Consider the following 24,059-nt stretch of genomic DNA (forward strand, 5'->3'; position numbering starts at 1 on the left):
TGAAATAGGATGTGAGGTATAGAAACAAAAGTACTGTACTGCAACTTTATATACAAATGTTTAGATTTTTGTGCAAATTTATGTTATCCCTGCAATAATGCTTATTTGCTTAGTTATCCTATCTCTATCCTAAATAGTTATCCTATTTCCCAAAATAGCTTTCAAACAAATTAATTACATAAAAACACATCACAAAATTAATATATATTTACAATTGGCAGCAGTCAGGTTTCTGATTGATTTTGTTACAAAGCGTATGTTTTAATCACTTGTAATTTATGACTATGAACAAACCATTACCAGCACTGGTTGGCGCTGATTAGCATCTAGGCTTATAGCAGTGGAATGTCAGCATTCTGCTTGAGTACTGTTTTACGTACTCGCCGAATGAGTCACTGTTAGTGTTGACTATAAATTAGCACACTGGCAGTCGCTCTTTCTCCAGTACGCACAGCAGGTCACGTAGGCTCAGTCTCACCCTCATCACGTGAGAGGGGAACCAGCATGGTTCCTTCCTGCGCTGCCTCACCTGTCTAAGGTCCGCTGGACTCAAAGCGCAGTTATCTGGTTCCGCTGTTTCCATGGAGTGAAAATGTCTCCTTTCCCAGAAGAGGTAGATGTCTTTACAGGCCCACACTGGCGGATGAAGCAGCTGGTGGGTTTGTATTGCGACAAGGTGAGATCGCCTTTTCTTTCTGTAGCTCTGCTGGAGGTTTTAAAAAAAGACATACGTGACAGGCGAAGCTACCTCAGACAAGGGAGTGTTTGTTCACTTCTCTGCTACGCATTAGGAAATTCTGGGGTTTGTTTTGAACCTATACCATTGCAACAAAATTAAACACTGTTTTTGTTTCTTAATGTTTATGAACAAATTTTTTTTTGATACTGTGTAACTGGCCTCTTGATCAGAGGACCTGAGGTGTAATATGTCTTAACAGCTGTGTGTTAACTCCTCAAATTTAACATTTTTCAGTTTGCCTCATTGTAAAAACTTGGGTGCAGAAAGACCGCAAGCACCGAGTAACGTTATTCATATACAACTGTATACTTTGTCACATTATTGTTAAAAGCTGTCCAAACGGAGGGAAGTATTATTGTGAAAACATCTTGTGCTAGTTTTTAGTGGAGTACGCACCTCACACTTTCATAAGCTGTTTTTAAAATTATTTGTAGTCATTTGAAAGTGTTTCTATTATTTTTCTACTTAATGTATTTAATGCATTAAGTGCTACCATTAAGTCGTTAGGTCTTTGGACTCGGGGGAGGGGTGTGTGTAGTGCGTTAAAACTCACAGTGAGACGGTACTGTTGTATCCTTGAGCAAAGTACTTCACCGAGATTGTTTCATTAAAATACCGTTCGCATTTGACCCTAATAATGAAATCGGTGATTCATTAAAATGCGATATCCTGGGTAAAGCTGTTTGTGGTCTGACTTCTGTGACGTGGGCATTATAATATACCACAGTACAGAAAGCCTAAGACAAGTTGTCTGTTTCCACTACTGTTTAGCAAACCACACCTTCCACCCCTTTTCACACTTGAATTTGAGACTACAAGGTCAGATTGTTATGGAAACTATACATCTTTCCTGCGATCTGAGCTACTCTAGGAAACAAATGTAATGTACATTGTGTCCTCTTGTTTTTTTTTTTTTGTTGGTTCTTGGAATATCAGCAGATCTTGAATGATAAACCTTGTCTGTTGTTTGCTGATGTTGTCCTCTTTGCCTCATCTGACTGTGATCTCCAGTACACGCTGGAAAGTGGGACACAGTCGGAATGAGGGTCAGCAACTCCACAAATTTGAGGTCATGGGTTTTCTCCAGGAAGGGCTTGACTTGCTCTCTCCAGGTGAGGGGGCTAACAGCTGCCCCAAGTGGAGAAGTTTAAATACCCTGGGGTCTTGGCCATGAATGAGGGCAGAGGGGATCATGAGATTGACCAGCGGATCGGTGCTGAGGCTACAGTACTGAACCATGGTGGTGAAGTGGGATATGAGTTTTCGGACGGCCCCATTCTCGTCTATGGTCACAAGCTGTGGATAGTGACGGAAAGAATGAGATGGGGATATGGAAGTGAGATTACTCTGTAGGGGTACTGGGTTTACTCTGTGAGTAAGCTCGGGCATAAGGGAGGATCTTGGAGTACGGTTGCTGCTCCTCTGGATCAAGTGGGTGCTAGAGATGTACTGGGCATGACCCATTGAAAAGAAACCCCGGGGCAAATTCAGGACACGCTGGAGGGATTATATCGGAGAAGTCTGGTCTGCCCTACTCAGCCTTCCACAACAGCCTTCACCAGGAGTAAGTGTATAGAAAATGGATGGATGGATTAGAAAACGCAGATTAGCTGCAGTCCAGATCTTAGTATCTTAAGTACATAAGTACTTAAATGTGGCTTACGTACCATATTTTATTAGTAATCCTTCAATTCTAATGTTTTTAGGTGTCATTATGCAAAAAAATATTAAGTTGAAAATTCAGTGACATCTTCTAGTTTTGTCAGTCAATAATAAGTACATAAAGCAATTACTTAAAAAATAGGTCTGTGTTTAGTTTTTTGCCCTCCCAGGCAGGTTTAGAGTTCTAATTAACAGAAAGCTATTGTACATCAAACCTAGAATGTCACCTGTGTGAACAGTTCAATGTGATATGTAAGGTGCTCTAAATCTTAAACTTTTCCATTTATTAGTTATGTGCATCTTAAGAATAATTCACTATTCATGTTACACTGTGATACTGCTGCAGATATTGTATTAATTTACAATAATGCAATATCAAGGGTAAGGTTAATGGGACTATCCATCCATTCATTTTCTAACAACTTCATCCAATTCAGGGTCATGGGGAAGCCAGAGCCTAGCCTGGCAAGCAATGAGTGCAAGGCAGGACACACAATGGATGGGATGCCAGCCCATCGCAAGGCAGACACAAACGCAGATAGACACACACTCACACCAGGGTTAATTTTCCCAGAAGCCAGTCAACATACTGTACCAGTATGTATTTGGACTGTGGGAGGAAAACGGCACCTGAAGGAAACTCGTTTGGAGCATACAAACTCCAGCATGCCAGGTCAGGAACTGAACCCAGGGTCCCAGTGCTACGAGGCAATAATGCTAAACTACATACAAGTATGTTGTTGAGTTGTGTGGCTTATAAAGCCTGAGCACAGTAGCGTTCCCTTAATTTTCAGTGTTTAATACTGTAAAAGTATTCAACATTTTGCTTTATATGTAAATAAGCTCTTTAAGAACTAACATTTTAGCAGCCCAGAATGTTAAACCCTTAGATTATCTTGTGACATGCAATACAGCTTTCCTCTTGGTGGGTATTTAGCAATTAGGATTGGGTGTGCATTTCATTATTTATACATATTAGGGCTAATAATCCCTTTCACTGTTCTTTTTCAGCTGTCGAAGACCAACTTCTCCAACAACAACGACTTCCGCTCTTTTCTCCAGTCACTATGTGCTACCTTCAAGGAATTTAAAATGCATGAGCAAATTGAGAATGAATACATCATTGGATTACTCCAGCAGCGGAGCCAAACTGTCTATAATGTGCATTCAGACAACAAGCTATCAGAGATGCTCAGTCTCTTTGAGAAGGGGCTCAGAAATGTTAAGGTAAATAATTGTTTCTGTAATATTTACAAAGAGTTGTACTAAACCCCATGTTGGCTTAGGCAGTAGATGAGGCAAAGTGATAGTGCGTGTGTTTTTCCACTCCTTCTCCGTGAACAAGGAACATGAGTACTTAAACATTAGTCTAGAACTGTGGAATAGTATACGTTACTCTTCGCAGTAACAAGAACATTATCTCAGAGTATCAGTGGTGCTTTTTTATTTTTTGGTTTATAAACAGGAAGAGAGAATTTTATACATGTATATCTATACAAAAGGCATGATTTCTTTGCTATACAAATGTATAAAATAATGCTTTTACATGATTTCATTAAATATGGTCATGCTTTAATAAAAAACACCATTTACATTATTGTAGTAAATGTTAATAACAATCGGGTCATTACAAGAAATGTAAGATCCTTTTAATATTTATTAAAAAACTGTCATTATTATATGTAGAATATATACAAATTTTATATTTGTTATAAAAGGTTATGCAACAAAATACACCATACACGTTTAATGGAATCGGATATTAGAGAACCATAGTGTATATATGAAAGAATTCAACTTGCCTAAACAATGCCATAAACAACTTCTTTAAGTTACACTATCATTCTATTAGCAAAATAATAATCTTCAAATAGTCTCTACTGTAAGATTAGAAAAATATATTGGTAAAGCAGTTCAGTTAGGATTACATAAAAATCTAAAAAAGTGAGATTATGTTGACAGGCCCTAAATTTACTAAAAAAACGGGAAAATTCTCAGAGAAATAATTTATAGAGTGAATGCAAAGAGATGTTTCAGTGCATTTAATCACTCCATTAAGACAAAGTATTCTTTGTATTTATAGTGGAATGTGATCTCTCCGGTTTACTGTGCTTCTTTTAGAAGTGAGGATAGTTTGCACTGGGCAACACATGTATTTACTGTATATGTTTCAATATACTTTTCAATAACTGCCTATGGAACCTAGCACTTTCTAAATTCTATTTTTGGTGTCTATGTATTGTGATTTTAATTCCTTTCTTATATTTTAAATTAATCCTACAAAAAGTTTTAGTGTTGCTCTAATCTAAAAAAATATATGAAAATGATACCTTGTTGTCCCTGGTATCAATTTCCCCTGGTTCCTCTCTTAAGATCGTGTCCATTCCATACTTATGAATCTTGAGAAACATTAATAATAATAATTGATTACACTTATATAGCGTTTTTCTGGACACTCCACTCAAAGCACTTTACAGGTAATGGAGACTCCCCTCCACCACCACCAATGTGCAGCATCCACCATAGAGAGTCAGGACCTCGGTTTTTATATCCCATCCGAAGGACGGCACCTGTTTACAGTATAGTGTCCCCGTCACTATACTGGGGCATTAGGACCCACACAGACTATGGGGTGAGCGCCCCCTGCTGGCCCCACTAACACAGCTTCCAGCAGCATCCTTAGTTTTTCCCAGGTCGTCTCCCATCTAGGTACTGACCAGGCTCACACCTGCTTAGCTTCAGTGGGCTACCAGTTGTGAGTTGCAGGGTGATATGGCTGCTGGCCATACATGGTTGCATGAGTTCCCAGCTAATGTGTAGTTTTATTAAGTGGATGTTTTACTGTAGGAGTGTGTGCCCTGGGCTGGGTTTCAACACTTATAATCTGCCCTCTGCTGCTTTATCACCTGACCTGTTTGATATAGCTGTTTTAACAATTTCAGCTATGAAATGGTTTTATATGGAGTTAAGTTTAATTTCTTACTGGTAATGGGACTTTGTAAATGTTTGACAGTGGTTAAGATTAAGTGGTATTGTTCAGTCATATCTTAGATGTGCTGTTTTAAAGGTCCAAGATAGAAAAAAATGGTTAATAACAAGAGCTGTATTTGTTAGAGTAAAGTAAAAGAACAGCCACTTCTTAAATTTCCTAGGTCTTGTCTCCATTCCAAAAAACTGTAAGATGAAAGGTTTTACTGTAAAATATTTCATCAGTCCACCAAAAATTTCATCATAAACCCATTACCAAAAACATGTACAAAGCATAGTACAGGGTGAAATATACCAGGGAAATTTGAATAAAATGTTCTTTTTAGCTTTTGTAATTTTTTTTTAATTCAGTTTTTGTTGATTTCTTCTAAATGGAAGTGAGTCCTTTTGTTTGGTTCCCATTCTGGGAAAAGTGAAAATACAATATTAGGTTACCAGAAGACTCACCATATGTCAAGGGAAAGATATGTGGTGGATCATGATTAAGAAGAAAATGTAATGGAAGCAAATCATTTATGAATTCTGTTTACCACTGCTTAGGAAATCTGTAGTAACGTCATACTGTTACATTCTACATATGAGTTGAGACCTGTAATTATGACATACATTTTTGGAATATTTAGAAAATACCTTAAGTAGCAGCATCTCACACTGCAGTTTCTGAATCCTGTTCTTAACACAGTGGGATTAAGGAAAAGTATAGGTGGTCTAAAGTGATGTGATTTAATGACCATCTAGGTGATGAGTTCTGGTTCCTCAGCATGAGTCTGCATTTCATACCACACCTAATACTGAAAGTCCAGAGAAGTAGAGAAATCTACTGTTGCACCATCTGTTGTGTTCCTCTAGAATTTGCCAACAGGAAAGTTGGTAAGACTGCTGCCGAGAAAGAATGAGGAAATCTGCATTTCTTTGTGTGTATGGACGGTATCCAGAAGGTTTACAATCGGGCACAAGAGGAACATTTTATAAGTGGTCCATTAAAAATACTTTACTCCTTGCTCCAGGTGGTACTGAAGTGTTTGTCTATCATTATGTTATATATAAGTACCATGACGTAAAGTTTAGGTGTCAATTACAATTTTAAATTGGAGAACCTTTTATTAGATGTACTAGGCTCTTGAATGTTGTGTTGGACAATGTTAACAAAAAGAAATTATTTGTCCAAGGACTTGGTGTACCAAGTTGGCTGATAGTGGCATTTAACATTTATTTTACTACACTTCTGTTAATACTGTGAACATTTAGAATACATATTTTTTAGATTGAAAGCTTATAGTGTGCATTTTATTTTGGGTTTAGAATGAATATGAACAGCTGAACTATGCACAACAGCTGAAAGAAAGACTGGAGGCTTTTACACAGGATTTCCTTCCTCATATGAAAGAAGAGGAGGAGGTAGGTGCCAATATACAGTGCTTTTTTTCCCTTAAATTATTATGTCTCTGCAGATATGTTCCACTGTCAAAGCTGCCATTTTCAGTGCTATGGTTTGATTGCCATTACAGAAGAAGGAAAATAATAACGTTTTGTGTACTTGGCTTACAACCTCATTACTTTTAGTCATTAAAATTACTTTTTTAAGGCCTCAAAATTCAATTCTGCTGAAGAGCATATAACCTACAGGATAACAGTACAACATTAATAAATAACCCAGAAGGTTTATAGAACTATTAATAATCCTGTAATAAAGATGTAAAGCTTTGTGGCAACTTGTGATATAATGCTTTAAAATGCACATTCAAGGTGTTCCAGCCGATGCTAATGGAGTACTTCACCTATGAGGAACTGAAGGACATTAGGAAAAAGGTGATAGCACAGCATTACTCACAAAGGTGCTGGGATACAATGGAGGTTTTGAAGGGGCTGAGCCTATGGAACCAGGCAGAACTGCATAAAGCCTTCAAATACTCTGTGCATGAAAAGGTGGATGAGGGTGAGTAATTTGGAGCAGTTTTGGACCACTGTGACTAAACTGGTATTTAGTAACATTGTGTTCAAATGATCTCTATTTTTAAACTTCTCAGCAATCAGGACTGGTATGTGCATCATTTCTCATTCTGTTAAGTTTTTAATAGCATTCCTAAAATTTGAAGGGAAGTTGGAAGTTCTAATGACAGTTAACTGTATGTTGCAAAATATGTTCTACCCATGCACTTAATACATTTTATTTTTTTGACATCGGAGGCTCTGTTTGCAAATTATGACTTTTTTTTTTTAATCTCACTTCCTCTTACTGCTGTTTTTACCACAAAAACATATAAATCACACAGGTATATTCTGGTGTTTCACAATACATCAGTAGTGCAATAGTACTACTTTATATTGAATGTTACTATACAGTATGCCAGTCATTCACAGACAAATTTGACCTAGTGGATTGCCAGTCCGTGCTCTTGGGAGTTCCTGTCCAGACAGGGTTTATCGTCTTTATCTACAGTGAAGAAGTTTTACATCAGTTACTTACAAGGTCCGGATATTAAAGGATATTATAAAAACGATGTTGTACTTTAGTTTGCTAGAGATGTGAACCTTGGTAAAAGAGCAATGAGAATATAATTTTCTCAGATGTCGGTATGACTGATGGGGATAGTATGAAGTCTTCACTTAATAAGGTTCCAGATCAAAATATAAATACCATTGCAGTCTTTTTCTGTGTATTTTTATCTCATCACATTAAGATCTGGAATGATTAGAGTTTGCATCATGAATTTCTGAACACACTCAATTAAATTTCACTTTCACTGTTAATTGTAACATCCAGGGCGTTAGGAATGAGTCATGTAACCTAATTTAAATTTGAAAATGAATAAAAATGAAACTTGGAACGTGGCAATGAAGAATAGAAAAAAAAGCTATGCAAAGATGCACAATTTCTGGCTGCTAAAACATTTTAAAAGCAGTTTTTTGTCAAATTAAATATACATAATACATAGGTGATTTTTCCACTAATCTAAAGGAACATGAACTGAGAAAACTAGTTTATAGACTAAAAGTAAGTGTAAAAATAGTCAATGTTAAGATAAGAGTATACAGTCATAAGTATTAAAATAAACTGCATAGTAAACTTGCTTGGTTTTAAAATGTAATCCATTACATTCACAAGTAATTTGTGCTGTGGCATTGTTATGATGCAACAAAGATTTATAAAATATCAGATATTTAGGCTGTCACACCTTGTATATCTCTTATAAATGGGTATTGGGTAAATAACTTGGAATAGTTGGAAGCAACCATGACTTACTGAAAGTGTTTGTAAACATCCATGCATGTTTCTTTGTGTGATTTCATTTACTGGGAAAATAGGCAATATAAAGTAGTGTCTTTTTCTTTATATTTTTCTTACAGGTTTTGAAAAGAATACAAGTTCAATCAATATTTCCCACCTTCCACCTGAGGTCCTTTTGAAGGTCTTCAGGCATCTCAGTCCGGAGGATCTGTGCCGCTGCAGTCGAGTCTGCTCATCTTGGTCACAGGTGGTTAAAACTGGATCACTCTGGAAACACCTGTATCCAGTGGACTGGGCTAGAGGTGAGGAATAGCTAGTTCTCGGATTACATTTTGCTATCTCCTGTTAATCATGCTTTAACACGCAAGCTCGGGTTTAATTAACAATTTTACCCATAAAGTTGAGCATTTGCATTTAGATTAGTCAGAATAGTTTGATGTTGCAGACAACTGAAGGGTGTGAAAATGAAGTTTGATGTCATGCCTTTAGTACCTTTGTTGCCTTTTTTAGAACTTTGTATAGAAAGTTCCAGTGATCTCAGTGTAATTATGTAGATGTAAAAATTTAAAGCAGCAAACAGTAGTTCTTAATGTTGTACCAGATGTTATGTAATGTTTTTTTTGGATTAATGGCACATCAGTGTATATTACTTTCGTAAATGAAACTGTTTTGTCTGTGGGCTTATGAAAAGACTATTCTGTATTGCTAGATGTAAGGTATTAATGCCATACATCTGTAACATTAAGATTGTTTATATTGAACTAAACTCCACTCAAAAAGCCTAAAGCCTTTTTAAATTGTTCTGATCTCTGTTTTATCAGAGTTCATACAATTATAATTGCTCATTTGGGAAGGGGGACCCATACCTATGTCTGCAGTTGTTGTATATTCAAATACAGGGCTTAATATAGTTGAGTCTTATAAGAGTGTGTAATGTGTTTGTTCTGACCTATCCTAAAACCTTTTCCCCTGCTCAGGTAATTTTAACAGAGGACCTCCAGGAGACCTGGATCAGGAGCCAGATGATGAGTGGAGGAAGAGCAGGGAAGATGAAAATAAAGCTTACCAGGAATGGGATGAAGATGCAGATATCGATGAATCTGGTTGGTAGTAATTTCTTATTGTATGTTGTGCTGTATTCCTGAAATAATAAGGGGATGTTGGTTCAGAATGTTTAACTTTTTCTTCTGCTAAATTGTGATCTGATTCTTTTGTAGAGGAAGGTTGGGAAAACTCCCCAGCTGTTAATGTAGTGCAGAAAGAGAAGAGCTTACTGTATGGAATGGTTCAGCATCTGCTTCCAGTTGTCGGACCATCTGTGAAGTCTCTCGTTTTGGCTTACAGTTCGACTGTCTCCAGCAAAATGGTATGAAATAAGAAATTATTTTGATGGATGTCATTTCCATCGCAATTAAATATTGAAATCTAATTTTTCTCCATCATACTTTCACAGGTAAGACAAATGCTCAGTCTGTGTCCCAACTTAACACACTTGGATCTCACCCAGACGGACATCACTGACTCAGCTTTTGACAGGTAATCCTGTTTGTTTTTTTAAAGGTAATCACAAAACCCTGGGGATTATCCCACAGATCCTAATTATTGTGTATCATCTTTTTTTACTCCTGGTTTGCACAACAGTTGCATCTTTTGCTTTTTGATAGTTTTTTTTTTTACAAAATTAGGAAAGCTAATAAAATTTGATTTGGAGACCAATTATTTTGTTTTTGAGATCTGTTTCAGAAAGATTTGAGCATAAATGTCTTTATATTTGATTGAGAATTTAAATTAGTTCAAGTAGGTAGCTGTGTATGCGTAGGCTGCAAAGGAACAAATAAAGGTTTATATACCCGTTGACAACCAAAGAAGGCTTCACAGCTGAAACATGTTTTTCCTACTCTTTTCAGCATGTAATAAACCTTTTACTTATTCTTAAATTTATATTTCATAACTAATGAAAAGTGAAATTTTAATTCATTGCTATTATTGATATTTTCAACACATTAGAGCTTTATCCAGCATCTTTCTTCCTTTCCCCTTTTGTGTCTGTAGCTGGTCATTTCTTGGGAGCTGCCAGACACTTGAACATCTTGACCTTTCTGGCTGTGAGAAGATTACTGACATGACTTTGAAGAAGCTCTCTCTGGCTCTTGGAGACCTTACTTCACTAAAGGAGAAAGAAAGACTTCACAAAAATTGTCAAAACAAGTGTATAAAGACTTTACAGGAACAACAGTTGGTTAGTGTGCGGACCAGCGATGACTGTAGTCTCCAGTCCTGTGGTCGTCAAGCTCTAATTTTCAAGAGGAAAACTGGAGAACAAGCAAGCACTCCGTCCCATGTCTGGGTGTTGGATCCTGTGGATTTGGTTGATATTGAAGATGCAGCAGAATGGAAGCAAAAAAGCAGTGATGGACTTGGTTTTGTGGAGAGTCAGCCATCAAACATCTCTTGTTGCTGCAGAAGAAGCAAGTATGGCTTAAGGACTAGTGCCTATTGGCAGCAGTATACTTCCTCTTCTTCTGAGGCTCATTGCGGTCACTCCTTCTGCTGCAATGAAATAGCTCTAAGGACTACTGGGACATTCCCAGAACCCTCTGCACTGTTAAGGACTAGACAGACGGGGGATAAGGACTTGATTTGCTCTGGGAGTGAAAAAAGGACTGATCAGCTTGAGGCTTGTCGAAGACTGAGATTTCTCAGTCTGTCAGGATGCTATCAGGTCACAGACCTTGGCTTAAGGTAAAGTGTGAACTCTGTTGAAACAGGTGAACAAGCAAGGAAACGGTAGAATATGAGAAAGCAAATTGTTGTGTGAGGATTTAAATATTTAATCTCAATGTTTTTAAATTACATGCAAATTTTTGTTTTTCCTAGATGTCCATGAAAACTAGAGATCTTAAACAGAAATGAGCTAGATGAGCCACACTCATTAACCTATACTTTCAATCTTTAAAATGTTGGGAATAAGAGTAAATGATGAGTATTTTAACAGTGCTTCTACTACAAACTCTATCTTTTGAAATGTGACATTTATGAAAAGGGAAATTCTTTACCTTCAAGTAACTTTCATTTTGCTTATTTTAGGTAAAGTGCCTATGCCAGTAAAGTTTCTTATAACAGGGACCTATATTGAGAAATAGTCCATTTCATATCTAAGTAACTTTTAGAAGTGCTCAATAAAAATGAAAGAGTTGTGGTTGTCTTGATCAAAGACAAAATGCAAATGGATCTAATAAAGCAGACAACTGGCTCTTTAAAACACTTTGGCTTCAGCTGAACAGTAGTATAGCTTGCATTTTGTACTTATTGATGAGCGCAGACTCTGCCGTTATTGTCAGCCAGTTTATCTGAAAGTCCTTGTAATGTCATGTCCTTTAATGAATTTATGAGATTGTCGATCTTAGAATGTACTTTGGAAGAATTTTTATTTCTGCCATTCACACCATGTTAGAAGCTGTATTCTCAGTCACAGATACCAGTTGTTCCTCTTAATCTGTTCTTAAAGATAATTTAGCTTAAGCAAAGACTGTGCCTAGTGCACTTGTAGCGTCCCATTTTGGTAAAGTAGGTAACTGCATGAAACCACTTATACAACCTAGTAATCACTGATTCAGAATGCTGTGACGCTACACCATTGCCACTTTGAATCATTGTCAGCTCCTGGTATCATAGTTTTTGTACAGGACAATGCCAGACACTATTTATTTGTGCGCTGACACCAGATTATAAACTTTGAAGAAATGTTTGCATCAGACATCTCTAGCTAAAGATGGGGATTTGCAAGAAAGGTAAACTGCATTCTATGTAGCGTGGCTGAAGTCAAAACCATAATTCATAGTTCTACCATACAGATTAGAGTTGAGCTACATAGAGAAAATCTAACATCTCTATTTTTCCAGAAACCACATATGAATAAAATATGGTAAACATATTTTTATGGGTATCCATTATCTTGTCTATAACTGCATAAGATTCCTCCAGTGTCAATTTAATAGACTGAAGACCTATTGCAATTATCTCTGTGTATTTTGTGCATCTTTTCTTTGCACAATGTAAAAATACCACCATCTGCCATGTTTTTCTCTAATTATTAGCATGGTTTTACATTGTCTATATTCTTTAATGGTATGTTGGCAGCATTAACAACCCCTACTAATTCAAATGTTTCACTTACTTTCTACACTGCCTTTAAGCAGTGTCACTGTTGCTTGTTTTTTTTGGCTGTCAGAGACATGAGACCTTACAGCTGCCATTTGTTTAATCCTTTGAGATTCCTAAGTGATGTGCCCCTGCAGTGAGTTTATGATTTTTTTTTTCTGGATTTCACCAGTACAAGAACAACAGAATACAGCGTGTAACGTTGCTGCTGGGAACTCTGTCAAGATCCCGGTGCAAAAATGTTACCCTTTTCCTCATTTCTTACCCATTTTTTCAGTTGGAAGGCTGTCACTATAGTTTTCACTATATTTCATTATAGTTACGGTATAATTTATAGTTATGGTCCATATTTCTAGCTCAGTTTAAAGTCGAAATGCCTTTTAGAATGTTATCATCCGATTATATATAAAGGCAGAAACTAAAATAAGCATTTTGCTAATCTTTTGAAATTGAGGGTAATATGGTACTTAACATTGCCAGAAAATGTGCGACACATTGCAAATTTAGTAGATCCTTCGCTACTACAGTTTTGCACTTTAAGGACAAATTTTAATTTATGTTTGAATCACTGAATTATGGATAAATCATTGGATTCTGGTGTTGGGCCTTGTGCCCAGTACTCCCTGGGACAGGCTCTGGGCAACAGCAAATTGGATAAATGGTTATTGAAAATGTTAAAAGGCAATTCCGTTGGCAACATAAAAAAAAAAACTATCCACTTTTTCTATTATTTGTAGTGTTCGGAATAAAATGAATGTTATCATGTGATGTTTAAAGCTGTTGGGGGGCCTTTCCCTGGTGTTTTCTAAAAGTTTCTCTGAATATTTTTTTGTCATTAATGTTTTTAGTCAACAAATTATTCTGTGAAAAGGATCCTTTTAAAATTGTTATTGGTGGAATTTTCTGCCTTTCTTTCTCAGTTTCAGTTTTCTCATTCTGTTTAATCTTCTGTGCTCTGTTTTTATTTACATTCTATGAAGTTATAATCTCTTTGCTGATCAGGAGTAGGAGTTAATCCAGAGTATAAAATCAGGGATTAGTTATGCACTTATTTTAAGGAATATTTCGTTATGAAAAGTGACAGCACTTAGACAAATTCCTAATACAAGAAACTGTATATGGCCAAAAAAGTGATCTTATCTTATAATGTAGGGTTAAGACATTATAACCACATGAAATTAAAACTGGAGCTCACTGTTTTTTTGTCTTCATTTTTCAGTTATATTTATTAGAATTTGCTCAAGTTAGTCACAGGTCGGGGATTCTGTAAAGCAGTTATCTTTATAATTTGAAACACAGTTCAGTCATATTTCAAATTTTTGTAATTTGAACATTCCCAGCAGTGTTATTTATTAGGAGCTATTGCAGCTGCCAAGAACATGTGGGGTCCTCTCCTTCTCCCTGAGAAATGAGAGGGTGGCAAATCTTTGGCTTAGACTTTGGGCCTGTAAATCTCACAGTTTAAGGAAAGACAAAACCTCAGCAGCTCTGAAAATGTCTTTCAAGAAAGCTGAGTAGAGCTGACAGTACAGAGCATTGCCAGTGTAAGGCCAGCTGTTCTACATCTGATTCAGCCACTAGAAACACTCGGAGTGTGGTGCATTAGGAGTCTCCCACGTGGGAGTCATGTAGCTTTTGAAAGCAATTCAAAAGCTGTTTTCTACAGCTCCTCTCCATCTGTAAATGGAGCATCATTGCATTTTACATCTTCAGGACAAATGTCAAATATTATAGAGATTCATCAAATGAAGGTTAACGATTAGCTGTATAAACACAGTGGTCTCTGGCTTTTTCAGAGTGCTCTCTCTGCGTGGAGGCCTCCCTCGTCTTGAGCATCTTAACCTCTCTGGTTGCCTCTTCATCACTGAGGTGGGACTGCAAGATCTCGTGTCAGCCTGCCCCTCTCTGAATGATGAGCATTTTTACTATTGTGACAACATTAACGGTAAGCAGCCAGTTAGAGCAATTTTTATCTTTACTTTGCAAAGCAGGTTCAGAGGCTTTTGTTTTAATATGGTTGCTTTCAGGGCCAGAGTTTGGTGTTCGTAGGCCTTGGGCACGTTCACTCCGAAATGTGCAAAAAAAAGGGGGGTAAATGCCCATTGAATTGCGTCGATTGACATGTAGCACTCTAAACTGTTCTAATGCTAAACCACATGATGGAGTCGAGCGACCATCACTTTGATACTTCTAGTTTCTAGAACAGCCGCTAGATAGTGTATGATTGTTGATTTGGAGCAAGCATTTTGTTTCAGCTCATTTTTCGTGAGTCACTAGTGAAACTAAAACTTTTGTAGGTCCTAGAATCCGGCACTGGTTGTATTATTTACGTTTTGGAAGAAAAAAACACCCTGTGTTTTGTTTGTAGGACCAGAATAGCATTAATGTTTGGAATTATTTTCATTAAGTAGCATCTAAATAGTTTTTAAATCTTTTGAAAGAGCACTTGTTTTACAGCCTTGTAACAACATGGAAGCACTTAATTTTGGAGATACAATATTAACATTAACATATTTAACAAAAATATTTTTCAAGGTTTCATGTGAAGCCCCTCATAGTATTATTCATATACCAGTGCTAAGCACAGAGAAATATGTAGTACTTTGCTAAAGCAGTTGGATGATATCGGTGTTGTATACTTCATCTGTGGACTGCAATATAATTTAGTAAACTAAATAGATTGTGCAAGTCAAAACTCATTACTTTAGCATTCCTTTTTTCTAACTATAGATGTGAATTACTTGCATTAATGAAAACTGAAATATTGTTAATAATCTTTAATTTCATAACAGTGTAATGATTGATGCTATTTTAATACTAGATAAAAAAAGCTTTAAATGTTTAATTTGTCCTTCTGCTAACTTCACTCATTCCTTTGTACAAGTTTATTTCTACAATATAAACCTAAGTGCCTTATTTAAGAACCCATTTGAAGACCTGTAACCCTGAAGATTTAAGGTAAGTAGTAATAGGCAAGAGTGAGATGATAATCCCATATACAGACAGTTGTGAGAAAACGTTTGTGAACACCTGAATTGATTGGAACACCTGACTCATTGATTGGAATACCGAACTCCAATTACCCTCTTTTCTAGATGTCATTGTCCAAGAGGTTCACATACTTTTTCCATCAGTTACCTTGATTTGTTTATTTATTTGTTCAATAAAGATATGAAAATGTAAAATGTTGTATGTGTTTGTTAAATAAGACTCTTTATTTATTATGACTTAGCTGAATTCCAAAGGGTTCACAATTTTTTTTTCTCACAACTAAGGTTAACACTATGGGTCAGGGTTATTTATTATCACGATATATTTGTACTGAGTTACGTGTTATTTTTGGAAAATGAAACTGTTGGAACTGTTTCCAGGTTATTTACTAGACTTGGTGTGCTTGGATATCATGGTAATTCAATTAGTTTGTATTTACACTTTCTTAAAATGCCCTCAAAATTTTGTGACAGAATAATTTGTTTCATAATATTGTAAGATGGCAAAAGCAACAATGCTTTAAAGTTGAATAAACAAATCAGTCTGTACTGAGTACTTTAATTTTATAGGCATTGGGGAAGGGCTGCATATTATTTTCTATCCTTGCATAGACAGTATTTTTATGAAATATTACATCAAATTTATTTTGTATTACACATAAGTACCAAATAACTTTAGTACTCTGTTCATAAACTATAGTGTGTTCATACTATTTTGTAGTCTGAATCATGATGGTATCTCTAATAAGGCTCTTAACTGCATGGGGAAAATTTCCATTGCCCCTTATTATACTGTTCCTAATGTTTGATTTATCAAAACCGATATTCAGTGTTTTTCTTCTTGTATGGAACATTATAGATGTTCAAGCAATATAATATTGAAGTTAAAATGCTAAAAGTGGTTAATATCCATTGATGTTGGGTAAATTAGATATATATATATAATTATCTTATGCCTGAAGAAAGTGACTGGTGTTTATGCAAGCCAGATGGGGATTTTTTTAAAACAAACATTACTTCAGGATTAGTAGAGAAGGGAACTGCATGATTGTATTAAAATCATGATCTACCTTTTGTGTCTTTCCCAGGTCCCCACGCTGATACTGCAAGTGGATGTCAGAATCTGCAGTGTGGTTTCAGGGCATGCTGTCGTTCTGGAGAGTAAACTCACTCTTGCCCTTCCTAACTGTATGCTTTGTGTAGCTGAGCCTGCTTCCCTACCTGCACTTTACATTAGGAATACAAATCATTGTACCTTCTTTTACCGTAATTGTTTTATATTGATACATGAAAAGGGTTATCCTCAAATAGCCTCAAATCACTTCAAAGTAGAGCTATTCCAGCTCTGTTTTGAAAAATATATTTAGAAAAATGATTAGTTACTTGAGGTCTTATGTTTATTTCAGCTCACATGTAAAGGGCATGACAGATGTCTTTGTTCTCACAAGGTATATCCTCATTTATCCCTTTGGGTTAGAAATGAACCTTTGCTGCCAGGGGCCATAGGATGTTGATGTTTTGTGCCTAAGGCATATCATTAGCTGTTACCACAGCTCCTCAAACCATGATGTGCAAGAGTACTGACAGCATATGGTCAATTTTAGTCAGCCAGGACACTCATAGTCCCTTTGATAAAAGTGACACCTGTGACTGGCTGGGCACCCTCATGCTTGCAGTGATGTCAAGTGATGGAGGTATCCCTTACTGCATGGGGTACTATTTACAGTTCTCATGCAGTATGTGATTCATAGCCACTAAAAGTTTTAAAGTTCTCTTTAAAAAAACCCCCAAAAAAACAGGTGATTCCCAATTGGTTGGGAAAGTCAAAGCTTTGTGACTTTGAGGAAATACATTTTATAATAATGGTATGTGTTTCTGCTTAAATGAACTGTTAAATCTGAAACCGTTTAGGATACTTACATTTACTGTCTTAGTTTGAAAAGTATAGCAGTTGGTTATTGACGTCTATTAAAGTATGTAGATGACTAATAACTAGATGTCTTACCAGTTCATTACCAAAGTAAAGGGCACAAATTTATTTAAATCATATCTGGCAACTAGAAATAAGTTTATACATTCTCTACCTAGTCACATCTTGTGGATTAGAAATATTATTCTTATATTTTACATTTTCACATTCCTTACAGTAGCATTTATTTAGGAAAAATGAGAACTTCTCCATTATTCTCAGATGGTATCCTAATGCAAGACCTGCTATAAAGAGGGAATACATTTTTGCACATGTACATTGCCTGGTAATTAAGGTTCATCAGACAAAATTTGATTTATCTGAATATTTATTCAATAAAGAAAAATCACCTTACCAAGAGAAATATGAGTTGGATTGTTGATGAATCTGGGTAGTATTTCTTTTCCAAAACAGTTTTTTTTAGATAAGAATTATTCTGTTCAATTGTTATAATTAAACATTTTTAATTTCCAGAAACTACAGCAGTTGAAGTTCATTTGGAAAAATGTAGATTTCACTGTTGCTTCTTTGTTGTTGCTTACAATTTTATAGGGAGGTTTTTTCAGTTGCAGCACATGGATTTTGTTTTTTTTAATCTTTCAGAAAAGCCGATTATATTGGTGAAAAAGTCATGTTTGAATGAAAGTCTAAATTCTACAAATTGAGTTCAGAAGAATTATAAAGCCTGAACAGTTTGTCCACTAAAGTAAAATTTTAAATAAAGCTTTAAAGTAATCCATGTAATTATTCAAAGCTTTAGTGGCTGATTCCCGAAGCCCACAACTGGTATTGCAGAATTGACATATAAAGTGATGGGAAAATTAGTTTCTTATCTAACTTGAGGACTGTATGCTTTAAAAAAAAGTACTGAAACTCTAATTTGAATTTCATTTGTGTGGTAGGAGCCCAGTATTTCACAATTCAAAATAATTAGCACACATTTGTTGGAATCCTTTGAAATATTTTGCATGATGATTTCTGTTGAGTGTAATTTAATCCAGAAATGAGTAAAACTGAGGCTTGGTTAAGGATCTCTGTGTACTGTCTTCTGTGTTGATTTTTGATAGATGACTCATTTCCAGACGTGAGGAAGTCAAGGAACAACACCTGACACCTGAAGAAGGCTCCACAGACAAAACTTTGTGCCTCTTTTTCTTTTCAGCACGGAAGAAACCTGTTTGATACAGCTACCTACTTGAACTTCTTACATAAGATGATAGTTTAGATTCTTCTACTACCCATTGAAATTTAAGACCAATATATCCAAGGACTTTAAACATGAAAGTGACAATAGTGTTACAGGTTGATGTTTCATTTATACAAAATCATTTATAAAATATATTTTCTTAAAATTATTTCAGAGTTATTTTGATGTTTACATTCAAGCAGTATACTGTCATGCTAAAAGCTATTTTATGTAGGTTATATGAAAGTGAAAAGAATAGTAACCATTTTCAAGTAGTTATACAGAAACTAGTGTAACAGACTTCTTGGCTATCATCCTACTGAAAATATCACCCAAGGCTTTTATTCTTGGACTATGTTTTGAGGCAAGTCTTTAAATTATTGAAAGTGATAATCCATAACTTCTTTTGGAGGTGGACTGAAATGTTTTCATGTACTTCCAGTGCATTGTGCCTTCAAAGGTGCTGCATTGAATAATTTTTGATGACGGCTTAAGAATTTTGCATGTATAGGCCTAGTGGCTTTTAAATACAATAGCAGTTTTAAGCAAGTGTTGCTACTGAACTGAAATTGGACATTAATGCACTCAAATATGTTCTATCAGACCTTAAGCATACTATACAGAACGTTTTAGCACAGTGAACCACATATTTAATGCAGATAAATTTACTTAAATTGAATGTGTCCAGATAACACTTACGATCTCTTGAAATTACTGAGTTGATCAAAAAATGTTTTTATATATATAAAATTATTATTTAGATATAAAATAAACAAAATGTTAATAAAAATGAATTCATCTTAAAAATATCTTAAAATGAATGAAAGCTTTGTAAATTTGCAGCCTGACATTCACACTTTTCTATATTGTAAAAAAAAGTAGTGATGGATTTTTCTACTGATCTTAAAATACTTGAAAATAAAATCTGAAGAAAATCAATACAACATTTTATTTTCCTTAATATGATGTTTTTAGAAAAAGCAGTTTCAAAAATTAGAAATTAGTGTAGGAGCAAAATACTCCTATCATTTTTAAATGTGAGGATAGAAATTCAGCTGTAGCCAAGAACGGTCAGTTATACTGTGTCTAACCCACTATCAAGGCTCAAGTACACATCAACAATTAGGAATGTCACCAAATACATTAATCTTTTCTTGACAATACTTTATCGAAAGGACAATCGGGCAAAATAAAAGAAAATACCTTCTCCTAATGTGAAAGAAAACACTGAACTGAATGACAGGGTAGGCTGTCATCTTTCAAGATGCAATTGTCAGCACTTTCAAAATGATCCTGGCTTATCAGGTGTGGGCCGAGTTGCTGCTGACCATTTACAGTATCATTGCCCTCAGCTACAGTACACCTTCATTCACATTGATGTAAAAAAAAAAAAGGTATGGTCTTACTTTGGTCCACCATTGTCTTCAGCACATCAAAAGAAAAGGTTTATTTTGTGGAATTAATACTGATTATTATTTCATAGGAATGTACGTACAGTACAGTATATGCTTTAGCACAGCTTTAAAAGAATGCTGTAATTTCAGAATATTAATCGGATATAATTCCTCCCATCATTTTTAATCTTAAATCTAAAATTTGACTTTAAACATGTTTTTCACATCATTCAAAAAATGCATACAACAGTCTTTGGATAAAAAGTGCATTAATTTCTCATTAAATCCCATGAATTAGTACAGAGTGGAATCTTTAGAAAACTATCTGGTCCGGATAAGAGAAGCAACATACACCCACACCGAGAGGACGTTGTTTGGATACGGATGGACATAAACAGCCAAAGCAAATTCCACATTTGATACTTCAATGTTATGAACTCCAGTACTATATACAGCTTCAATTATGGGTCTTATTTCAGAGAAGGGCATGTGCACTGGAAATCCAGATATCTAAAACAAAACAAGAAAAGTTTTAGCTTTATATGAAAATAATTCAATTTGTATGTATACATATGTATGTATGTAAAAGTTATTTTTAAATCCTGACATTTAAGCAAGGACAGGTTTTATTAGAACAAAATGCTGCATGCTGAATTGCAGTTATTTGAATTATTGTACTGTAATTGTTGGAATAATGAGAGTCCATCAAGGCTATACTTCATTAGACAGGCTGGAAGAGTTTGGGCTGTATGGGGGAGCAGCACATCTCTCCACAGCCTCCATCTGCCCCAGAATTTCAACAGCTCTCTATTGCACCAAATACAGAGAACTTAACCAGATGAGCACCACTACTTGGAAATTTCTGGTCAGTCAGCTAATGTAGTTCAGACTAAGCTAAAGGGAAGTGCTGTAGAACTCTGTATTTTTTATTGAAAACCATACAACTTTCTAAAGATGGGGCTTGACTCACCCTATAGTCTCCCAACAGGCTCTGCAGTTCCATCCTGTGCTCGTCACCCACATCTTTACCTCCACTCAGCTCCAGTTTGGGCAGGAAGTGCCTCAGTGTGGAGGTGCAATACCTGTTCCAACGAGTCGGCTGTCGTGGACGCCACTCCATTATCTTTTCTCTCAGAATCTTCTCAATCCTGTAAAGGGCAGCTTAAGTGAGTTTTTTTGTCAAAAATGCTTGATAAAAAAAAAGATTTTTGTTATGCAGGGCTTACCGGTCTTGCAGTTCTGCTGCAGCAGCTTTGTCTGCCTTGTGATATACAAGTTCCTCAGGCTATTCAAAGAAAGCAGTAAAGTTAAAAAACATACTGTAGATAGTGTGCCTACTACCTCTCTAGTAAATCTAAAAGCACAAATTTAAAGAGTTGTTTTAAGGAATATACGGTATATGTTTGCATTTTTATGTAAAATATAGCCACTGTACTATGTTTAGTTTAACTGAAAATCTGACTGGTTGCTCATTTTTTCTAATCCTATTGCTGCCAGCGCATACTGTCCCCTCTATGAATGAAGGAATAATTGAAAATGGATGAATGGACTTCCCAGGGATTCTAAGATGCCATTTGTCAGTTAGACCCTCATCTACAAACATATAAAACATTTGCCCAATTTCAGTGCTCAGTGTGAAGAAAATAATTGTAAAATGATGTATTCATGTTGAATTCTGAATACAGAGTAAAAAGGAAAACTCCATACTAGACAAGCAGCAGCTCAGAGTTCATCCTAATTTCTGTAGTGTGAAGCTGACTAGAGAGCACATGACTCCCCTCTGGAAGACATACCAGTCCATCATAGGGATTACCTCCCAGCAATGCTGGTCCTCACTTATACAACTGGAACAACTGGTATAAAGAACCTCCATCAAATGTACAATGACAGTATGTACAGCAGGGACTACAACACACAACCTGTCACTTGTGGGAGTCCAATGACTTACTATGCTACAGATGCAGCCATTCAAAATGCGCGGGCGATACCGCATTATTTTCCGGTACGCTGTACGCAGTCTACAGTCGGAAGTAAATACCGCGAGTTACCATAAATTCTCCTATAATACGACAAGCAAAATAATAGTATCCGGAATTTCCGGAAGGTGGAGCTAATAAAGCTCAACCTCTCATGTTTGAGCTGTGGCCATCAAAGTCTTTAACGAAGATATTACTAATAGTATTGTAACGCTTACGGCCGACAGGCACTGTGTAAGAGCCGGCGTACCAGAGCAGGTGATGTCACCGCCCTTCCCTGTGATAGCAGGACTACAGCCACTGGGCTGTGGAGAGATCTCTCTTTAGCTCACGGGGCTGGGTCACTGCAGAGAGACGCGGGAGTCCCGGGTTCGAGCCCCCGATGGTGGGGGGCCGACCTAATGCGGCAAGGGCGCCCGCCTGAGCCCCCGTTGCGTTACATTGGTGTCAGAGTGGGATGGGATAGCCCTTCGCCGGGGACGGCGATTTAAGCGGGGGAGAGTGTAACGCTTACGGCCGACAGGCACTGTGTAAGAGCCGGCGTACCAGAGCAGGTGACGTCACCGCCCTTCCCTGTGATAGCAGGACTACAGCTACTGGGCTGTAGAGAGATCTCTCTTTGGCTCACCGGGGCTGGGTTACTGCAGAGAGACGCGGGAGTCCCGGGTTCGAGCCCCCGACGGTGGGGGGCCAACCTAATGCGGCAAGGGCGCCCGCCTGAGCCCCCGTTGCGTTACAGTATTAATAATGAATGACCTTGGACACGCTGTAAGTGTAAACTCAAAGTATTGCCCTGGTCAACATTCTTTTTTTCATTGACCGTCTTTGTAAAAGTAACACCACAGCATTTCGCAATCACGCATTTGTTTCCAATCATGCAAAGTACAGTAATTTTTGAGAATCGATTCACCATGCCTTTCACATGCTCATTAAAGAGATTGATTTAGGAACATAAACATATTACCGTATGAAAACTGTACTGTATACAGTATGTACTGTATATGTATATTTAATGTCTTAACTGTGCCCGTTTAAGTATTGAATATTCATATCTAATTTTACCACTGAAGGGAAATCTTAGTAGCTGAGCATAAAAAGAATAGGAGCATACTGCAACGCGTGTGAAGGCCATAAACGATATTAATTTTGGAACATTAACATACAGTATATGGCTGGTCTCGGTACTTTAAAGAAAACATACACGAAACATGGTTTCATTATGACCAGAATCGGTCTTGAGATATTTTTAACTTGATTTACAGTATTTGAGAGGTATGTCTTAACACCGATACTACAGTGCGTAAATACTGCTCACGTATATGTTTCTAGGTTTATATTATGCATTTCATACGGTCAAATTACTTTTGAGCAACTAATAAGAAGCGCGAAACGGTATGCGTTTTAGTTTCGTTTTGTGCTGGGACTCTGCTTTTAACAATGTCGCCGTGGATTGATTAGAGATATCAAGTACATACAAGTCATTTTTTAAATGTTGTAGTTCGTCTTGTAAAAATGTTACAAGTACATCATCTATCAACAATTACACAGGTTCTGTTTCCATATTGCGGATTTTGGTTATGTAATATTATTTTCTAGATTTCACGTTGTGAATATATGATTTGGGCAAACAGAGCCGCAAAGAAGTACATTATGGGTTGTTGTTTTGTTTTTTTTGCAAATTTATCTAGAACAAGCGATACTTAAACCTTTGTCTGATTCTTGTGAAACTATCCACACGACAGTTACAGTACCTAGGAATTGACTT

General features: G+C 36.5%; 2 protein-coding genes across 5 annotated transcripts in view; one reads left to right on the top strand and one right to left on the bottom strand.

The window, feature by feature from the left end:
- The first annotated feature begins 476 nt into the window (after positions 1 to 476).
- fbxl5 (F-box and leucine-rich repeat protein 5) lies at positions 477 to 18,769 on the top strand. The gene is made up of 11 exons (XM_088628278.1): positions 477 to 676; positions 3,413 to 3,628; positions 6,692 to 6,787; positions 7,136 to 7,325; positions 8,738 to 8,920; positions 9,596 to 9,721; positions 9,836 to 9,984; positions 10,072 to 10,154; positions 10,671 to 11,360; positions 14,576 to 14,724; positions 16,858 to 18,769. Exons 1-11 carry the CDS (start codon positions 593 to 595, stop codon positions 16,932 to 16,934), a joined length of 2,043 nt encoding a protein of 680 aa, XP_088484404.1. The 5' UTR covers positions 477 to 592; the 3' UTR covers positions 16,935 to 18,769.
- Positions 18,770 to 19,858: 1,089 nt separating this feature from the next.
- Positions 19,859 to 24,059, bottom strand: part of cc2d2a (coiled-coil and C2 domain containing 2A) — a 44,386-nt gene continuing 40,185 nt past the window's right edge. For all 4 annotated transcript variants that reach the window (XM_088628297.1, XM_088628313.1, XM_088628306.1 and 1 more), the window contains 3 exons: positions 21,545 to 21,603; positions 21,289 to 21,466; positions 19,859 to 20,828 (listed from right to left, as the gene is read on the bottom strand). In XM_088628297.1, coding sequence (XP_088484423.1) covers positions 20,640 to 20,828; positions 21,289 to 21,466; positions 21,545 to 21,603 — 426 coding nt within the window. In that variant the 3' untranslated portion in view covers positions 19,859 to 20,639. The remainder of the gene's footprint in view (positions 20,829 to 21,288; positions 21,467 to 21,544; positions 21,604 to 24,059) is intronic.

Source organism: Lepisosteus platostomus, chromosome 1, assembly GCF_059453375.1.
Source record: "Lepisosteus platostomus isolate fLepPlt1 chromosome 1, fLepPlt1.hap1, whole genome shotgun sequence".
Classification (NCBI taxonomy): domain Eukaryota; kingdom Metazoa; phylum Chordata; class Actinopteri; order Semionotiformes; family Lepisosteidae; genus Lepisosteus; species Lepisosteus platostomus.

Bases quoted from the DNA above. Each gene is read 5' to 3' on its own strand.
- fbxl5 (XM_088628278.1), top strand. From the start codon at position 593: ATGTCTCCTTTCCCAGAAGAGGTAGATGTCTTTACAGGCCCACACTGG. The intron at 9,985-10,071 runs GTATGAAATAAG...ATACTTTCACAG, and splicing joins CGACTGTCTCCAGCAAAATG to GTAAGACAAATGCTCAGTCT. The intron at 11,361-14,575 runs GTAAAGTGTGAA...TGGCTTTTTCAG, and splicing joins GTCACAGACCTTGGCTTAAG to AGTGCTCTCTCTGCGTGGAG.